At 46.7% G+C, this 7,539-nt stretch overlaps 1 protein-coding gene across 2 annotated transcripts; it reads right to left on the reverse strand.

Annotated features, from left to right (window-relative positions):
- Positions 1-49: 49 nt before the first annotated feature.
- CIMAP1B (ciliary microtubule associated protein 1B) lies at positions 50-1,556 on the reverse strand. 2 transcript variants are annotated; one of them, XM_059080093.2, is made up of 6 exons: positions 1,437-1,556; positions 1,152-1,355; positions 783-887; positions 576-697; positions 344-484; positions 50-201 (listed from the first exon to the last, which is right to left on the reverse strand). In XM_059080093.2, exons 1-6 carry the CDS (start codon positions 1,543-1,545, stop codon positions 121-123), a joined length of 762 nt encoding a protein of 253 aa, XP_058936076.1. In that variant the 5' UTR covers positions 1,546-1,556; the 3' UTR covers positions 50-120. The 2 variants fall into 2 exon arrangements, with proteins under 2 accessions (XP_058936076.1, XP_066866641.1); XM_067010540.1 differs by having other exon boundaries at positions 320-484.
- Between the last annotated feature and the right edge of the window lie 5,983 nt (positions 1,557-7,539).

The raw sequence follows: 7,539 nt of genomic DNA on the forward strand, positions 1-7,539 counted from the left end.
CGCGGGCCCTCCCACTTGCCCGTTTTGCCCGCCCGCCTCGCCGCAAGCACAGAGAGGTCAACAGGCTGCTGGCTCCAGAGGTTTTAAGAAACATTCGTGGGGCCGCGCCCGCCCGGCTGGTCACTCATCCACGTCGATCACCATCGGGGCCAGGTAGTCCGAGTGCCGCATCCCGAAGCTCCAGCCGCGAGGCTTCCGGTGCTGCGGACCCAGGAGACGTCGCTGGCCTGGCGCTGCCGGCCGGCCCAGGGCTCCCGGGTCCCAACCTCGCACCTCAGACCCTCGATCCCGACCCGGACCCCTTTACCCCGCCTCTGGCCCTTGACCCTGAACTGCAGAGCACCTGGTCCAAGTTGTAGGCTGCAGGCCCGGGATTCAGGCTGTTGCCTTGGGGGAGCGAAGTCCGCGCCAGCATCGAGAACTGGGGGGCCCGGGGCTTGTAGATCCCAGGGCTCACCGCATGGTAGGCGCAGGGCCCGGGGGTCTGCGGGAGGGCGGGAGGGGCGCTGTGTCCGGCTTCCAGGCCCGTCGACCGCTGACCCCTCGCCGCGCGGTGCGGGCAGCCCCTTCCCCACCTTACTGAGGTCCTCGCAGAAGCTGCCCACCGCGCTGCGGCCGTAGATGGAGTAAATCGGGGCCGAGACTTTACCGACGACGCGCGGGCCCAAGAGCGAGGGCACAGTGTAGGTCCCGGGGCCTGGGGGAGCCAGCGAGAGTGGGTCTTTGAGGACCTGCATGTCTCCCCGCCGCAGCCAGTGCAGGGTGGGCCTTCCTGGGTTCACCTGGGGTCTGCGACTCCACGCGGAGGCCCCAGCTTCGGGGAGCGATGGTGTGCCGAGGCGCGCTGGGGTACGCCGCGTTTCCCGCTCGCTCCGGGAAGTACCTGCCTGCGGGGCGGACCTGGGTGTGGGCCGGAACTGCATAGGGGGCCTGGTGGGTGCCCGAGCTGGAGTCCAGGGATTAGGGGGAATTCGAGCCACGATTTGTCAAAGCCCGGTGAGGCTTGGAGCTCTTTTGAGATCCGGAGATGGGGGGACCGAATTTGGAGTGTTAGGGTGCCCGAGGGGGACTCGGGCTCAGTGGGGGGTTCCCGAGTGGGCGTCCCTGGAGGCGGCTTGGCGTTGGGGAGGTTGGGGTCCCAGGGTCCTGACCCGGTCCGGGAGTGAGGAAAGGCGCTGCGTGGCGCGGGCGGCCGAAGATGGAGTAGGCGGGGGCGCCGTCGCGGCCGCGCACGGTCATGCGAGCGGGCACCAGGTGACTTGGCCCGGGGCCGCGCGAAGTCTGCTGCGTGGGGAGGCGTGCGCCGAAGGTGAAGGCGGGGGCGCGGGGCCGCGACGGGTCGTGCAGGATGTAACCTGCGGGGCGCCCCAGCATCACCAGGGTTAGGGTTAGGGTTAGCCCCGGCCTGCCCCGCTCCCCCGGCCCGCCGCTGGTACCGGTGCTGGCTGGCAGCTTGTACTTGGGCCCCGGGCCGCTGTAGATCGCTGCGATGGGGCCGCGGGGCCGGTGCGGCCGCCACGGGCCGACCCAGACTTCCAAGCCCATGGTAACGGTGGGAGCGCTTGCTGCCGGCAACACCTGCGGACACAAGGTGGCGGCCCCGGCCCCTCCACCCTGACTCGCAGGGCCGCACTCCCTATTTCCTCCAGATGGTCCGGACTCCGTGGCGGGGCCCGCGCCTATCCCAAGTACCAGGGAAACAAAGGGTAGTTTTCCCGGTTCCAGAGGGGCGCGGGGCAGGGACAGAGCTTCGAGACCGTCTCTCGCCCCCCACCCCCAAAATGAGTTGAGTGGAGGTGTATGTACGCGCTCCAAGTTTGGACTTAACACTGCGGGAGAGGAATTCCCCGGGATTCTGGAGAACTCTGGGATATTGGGGGAGGATACCGGGGCCAGGGAGCGGCGTGGGGGACCTGGTGCCGGAGGGGGGGGCCCGAAGTTGATGCACTGACCTGCTCCTGTGTCTCCTGGCCGGGAAGGCAGGGTGGGGTGTCTGGATTCCTGCCCCTGCCCGGCCCAGCTCCTAGGCCCCATTGTGTCCAGGTCGCGCCTCCAGGCAACCAGACGGACCGTCCCACCTGGCTCCGCCCCGCCCCTCCCCCCCGCCTCTCCTCCTTGGAGTCCATGGCAATGGCAGGCGTCCTGCAGGCTGTGCCACCGACCAGAACTCCGTCCTCACCCTTCCCCAGGCTTCAATACACCCATTCCAGAAACGGACAGATATGCAGACAAAAAACAAGTGCGAGAATGAAGAAATCAAGCTTAATTTAATTGTTATGTGTAGGGAGAGAACTTTGCATCTATTTAAACCCATGGAATATTTGCAGAAAATAATCATGTACTGGGCCACAAAAAAGCCCATACAATTAGCAGATGTAAACTATTATATATAGGACGGATAAACAACAAGGTCCTACTGTATAGCACAGGGAACTACATTCAATATCCTGTGATAAACCATAATGGAAAAGAATATGAAAAAAAAGTGTCTATGTGTGTATAACTGAGTCACTGCTGCACAGCAGAGATTGACACAACATCGTAACTCAACTCTACTTCAATTTTTTAAAAAAGCCCATACGAGTTGAATAAAGAGATATAATAGGACACATGATTTGATCATAATTCTTAGCAAACAGTAAAATGTGTTTTTTTGAATTTTATTTATTTTTTTATACAGCAGGTTCTTATTAGTCACCCATTTTATACACATCAGTGTATACATGTCAATCCCAATCTCCCGATTAATCCCACCACCACCCCACCCCACCACCGCTTTCCCCGCTTGGTGTCCATACGTTTGTTCTCTACATCTGTGTCTCTGTTTCTGCCCTGCAAACCAGTTCATCTGTACCATTTTTCTAGGTTCCACATATTTGCGTTAATATACGATATTTGATTTTCTCTTTCTGATTTACATCACTCTGTATGACAGTCTCTAGATTCATCCACATCTCTACAAATGACCCAGCTTCGTTTCTTTTTATGGCTGAGTAATATTCCATTGTATGTATGTACCACATCTTTATCCATTCGTCTGTCGTTAGGTTGCTTCCGTGACCTGGCTATTGTAAATAGTGCTGCATTGGACATTGGAGTGCATGTGTCTTTTTGAATTATGGTTTTCTCAGGGTATATGCCCAGTAATGGGATTGCTGGGTCATATGGTAATTCTACTTTTAGTTTTTGAAGGAACCTCCATACTGTTCTCCATAGTGGCTGTACCAATTTACCTTCCCACCAACAGTGCAAGAGGGTTCCCTTTTCTCCACACCCTCTCCAGCATTTGTCATTTGTAGATTTTCTCATGACGCCCATTCTAACTGGTGTGAGGTGATACCTCATTGTAGTTTTGATTTGCATTTCTCTGATAATTAGTGATGTTGAGCAGCTTTTCATGTGCTTCTTGGCCATCTGTATGTCTTCTTTGGAGAAATGTCTATTTAGGTCTTCTGCCCATTTTTAGATTTTTTTTTTTTTTTTAATATTGAGCCGCTTGAGCTGTTTGTATATTTCGCAGATTAATCCTTTGTCCGTTGATTCGTTTGCAAATATTTTCTCCCATTCTGAGGGTTGTCTTTTCGTCTTGTTTATGGTTTCCTTTGCTCTGCAAAAGCTTTCAAGTTTCATTAGGTACCATTTGTTTATTTTTGTTTTTATTTCCATTACTCTAGGAGGTGGGTCAAAAAAGATCTTGCTGTGATTTATGTCAAAGAGTGTTCTTCCTATATTTTCCTCTTAGAGTTTTATAGTGTCCAGTCTTACATTTAGGTCTCTAATCCATTTTGAGTTTATTTTTGTGTATGGTGTTAGGGAGTGTTCCAATTTCATTCTTTTTTTTTTTTTTTTTTTTTTTTTTTTTTTGCGGTATGCGGGCCTCTCACCGAGGCGCAGGCGGCATGTGGGATCTTCCCGGAAGGGGGCACGAACCCGCGTCCGCTGCATCGGCAGACGGACTCTCAACCACTGCGCCACCAGGGAAGCCCTCAATTTCATTCTTTTACATGTAGCTGTCCAGTTTTCCCAGCACCACTTATTGAAGAGACTGTCTTTTCTCCATTATATATCTTTGCCTCCTTTGTCATAGATTAGTTGACCATAAGTGCATGGGTTTATTGCTGGGCTTTCTATCTTGTTTCATTGATCTATATTTCTGTTTTTGTTCCAGTACCATATTGTTTTGATTACTGTAGCTTTGTAGTATCGTCTGAAGTCAGGGAGTCTCATTCTTTCAGCTCCGCTTTTTTTCCCTCAAGACTGCTTTGGCTGTTCGGGGTCTTTTGTGTCTCCATACAAATTTTAAGATTTTTTGTTCTAGTTCTGTAAAAAATGCCATTGGTAATTTGATAGGGATTGCATTGAATCTGTAGATTGCTTTGGGCAGTATAGTCATTTTCACAATATTGATTCTTCCAATCCAAGAACATGATATATCTCTCCATCTGTTGCTATCATCTTTGATTTCTTTCATCAGTGTCTTATAGTTTTCTGCATACACGTCTTTTGTCTCCCTAGGTAGGTTTATTCCTAGGTATTTTATTTTTGTTGCAATGGTAAATGGGAGTGTTTCCTTAATTTCTCTTTCAGATTTTTCATCATTAGTATATAGGAATGCAAGAGATTTCTGTGCATTAATTTTGTATCCTGCAACTTTACCAAATTCATTGATTAGCTCTAGTAGTTTTCTGGCGGCATCTGTAGGATTCTCTATGTATAGTATCATGTCATCTGCAAACAGTGACAGTTTTATTTCTTCTTTTTCAATTTGTATTCCTTTTATTTCTTTTTCTTCTCTGGTTGCCATGGCTAGGACTTCCAAGACTTTGTTGAATAATAGTGGTGAGAGTGGATATCCTTGTCTTGTTCCTGATCTTAGAGGAAATGCTTTCAGTTTTTCACCATTGAGAATGATGTCTGCTGTGGGTTTGTCGTATATGGCCTTTATTATGTTGAGGTACGTCCCCTCTATGCCTACTTTCTGGAGAGTTTTTATCATAAATGGGTGTCGAATTTTGTCAAAAGCTTTTTCTGCATCTATTGAGATGATCATATGGTTTTTATTCTTCAATTTGTTAATATGGTGTATCACATTGATTGATTTGCATATATTGAAGAATCGTTGCATCCCTGGGATAAATCCCACTTGATCATGGTGGATGATCCTTTTAATGTGTTGTTCGATTCTGTTTGCTAGTATTTTGTTGAGGAGTTTTGCATCTATATTCATTAGTGATATTGGTCTGTAATTTTCTTTTTTTGTAGTGTCTTTATCTGGTTTTGGTATCAGGATGATGGTGGCCTCATAGAATGAGTTTTGGAGTGTTCCTTCCTCTGCAGTTTTTCGGAAGAGTTTGAGAAGGATGGGTGTTAGCTCTTCTATAAAAGTTTGATAGAATTTACCTGTGAAGCCATCTGGTCCTGGACTTTTGTTTGTTGGAAGATTTTAAATCACAGTTTCAATTTCATTACTTGTGATTGGTCTGTTCCTATTTTCTATTTCTTCCTGGTTCAGTCTTGGGAGGTTATACCTTTCTAAGAATTTGTCCATTTCTTGCAGGTTGTCCATTTTATTGGCATACAGCTGTTTGTGGTAATCTCTTATGATCCTTTGTATTTCTGCAGTGTCAGTTGTGATTTCTCCTTTTTCATTTCTAATTTTATTGATTGGAGTCCTCTCCCTCTTTTTCTTGATGAGTCTGGCTAATGGTTTATCAATTTTGTTTATCTTCTCAAAGAGCCAGCTTTTAGTTTTATTGATCTTTGCTATTGTTTTCTTTGTTTCTATTTCATTTATTTCTGCTCTGATCTTTATGATATCTTTCCTTCTGCTAACTTTGGGTTTTGTTTGTTCTTCTTTCTCTAGTTCCTTTAGGTGTAACGTTAGATTGTTTATTTGAGATATTTCTTGTTTCTTGAGGTAGGCTTGTATAGCTATAAACTTCCCTCTTAGAATTGCTTTTGCTGCATCCCGTAGGTTTTGGATCGTCGTGTTTTCATTGTCATTTGTCTCTAGGTATTTTTTGATTTCCTCTTTGATTTCCCCAGTGATCTCTTGGTAATTTAGTAACGTATTGTTTAGCCTCAATGCGTTTGTGTTTTTTACGTTTTTTTCCCTGTAATTCATTTCTAATCTCATAGCGTTGTGGTCAGAAAAGATGCTTGATATGATTTCAGTTTTCTTAAATTTACTGAGGCTTGGGGCTTCCCTGGTGGCGCAGTGGTTGAGAATCCGCCTGCCGATGCAGGGGACACGGGTTCGTGCCCCGGTCCGGGAAGATCCCACATGCCGCAGAGCGGCTGGGCCTGTGAGCCATGGCGCTGAGCCTGTGCTTCACAACGGGAGAGGCCACAACAGTGAGGCCCGCGTACCACAAAAAAAAAAAAAAAAAAAAAAAAAAAATTTACTGAGGCTTGATTTGTGACCCAAGATGTGGTCTATCCTGGAGAATATTCCGTGCACACTTGAGAAGAAACTGTAATCTGCTGTTTTTGGATGGAATGTCCTATAAATATCAATTAAATCTATCTGGTCTAGTGTGTCATTTAAAGCTTGTGTTTCCTTATTAATTTTCTCTTTGGATGATCTGTCCATTGGTGTAAGTGAGGTGTTAAAGTCCCCCACTATTATTGTGTTACTGTCAATTTCCTCTTTTATAGCTGTTAGTTGCCTTATGTATTGAGGTGCTTCTATGTTGGGTGCATATATATTTATAATTGTTATATCTTCTTGGTTTGATCCCTTGATCATTATGTAGTGCCTTCCTTGTCTCTTGTAACATTCTTTATTTTAAAGTCTATTTTATCTTATATGAGTATTGCTACTCCCGCTCTTTTGATTTCCATTTGCATGGAATATCTTTTTCCCTCCCCTCACTTTCAGTCTGTGTGTGTCCCTAGGTCTGAAGTGGGTCTCTTGTAGACAGCATATATATGGGTCTTGTTTTTGTATCCATTCACGTTTAAGGTACTTATCGATATGTATGTTCCTAATCCCATTTTCTTAGTTGTTTTGGGTTTGTTTTTGTAGGTCCTTTTATTCTCTTGTGTTTCCCACTTAGAGCAGTTCCTTTAGCATTTGTTGTGGAGCTGGTTTGGTGATGCTGAATTCTCTTAGTTTTTGTTTGTCTGTAAAGCTTTTGATTTCTCCATCGAATTTGAATGAGATCCTTGCCGGGTAGAGTGATCTTGGTTGTAGGTTCTTCCCTTTCATCACTTTAAGTATATCATGCCACTCCCTTCTGGCTTGTAGAGTTTCTGCTGAGAAATCAGCCGTTAACCTTATGAGAGTTCCCTTCTATGTTATTTGTCATTTTTCCCTTGCTGCTTTCAATAATTATTCTTTGTTTTTAATTTTTGCCAATTTGATTACTATGTGTCTTGGCATGTTTCTCCTTGGGTTTATCCTATATGGGACTCTCTGCGCTTCCTGGACTTGGGTAGCTATTTCCTTTCCCATGTTAGGCAAGTTTTCAACTAAAATCTCTTCAAATATTTTCTCCGGTCCTTTCTCTCTCTCTTCTCCTTCTGGGACCCTTATAA

This window comes from Kogia breviceps, chromosome 12 (assembly GCF_026419965.1).
Source record: "Kogia breviceps isolate mKogBre1 chromosome 12, mKogBre1 haplotype 1, whole genome shotgun sequence".
Classification (NCBI taxonomy): Eukaryota; Metazoa; Chordata; class Mammalia; order Artiodactyla; family Physeteridae; genus Kogia; species Kogia breviceps.

Coding starts and splice junctions, on each gene's coding strand:
- CIMAP1B (XM_067010540.1), bottom strand. CDS start 1,545: ATGGGCTTGGAAGTCTGGGTCGGCCCGTGGCGGCCGCACCGGCCCCGC. Junction 1,356..1,436: donor CAAGCTGCCAGCCAGCACCG/GTACCAGCGGCG, acceptor GGCGCCCCGCAG/GTTACATCCTGCACGACCCG. Junction 202..319: donor TCTGCAGTTCAGGGTCAAGG/GCCAGAGGCGGG, acceptor CTGGGTCCGCAG/CACCGGAAGCCTCGCGGCTG.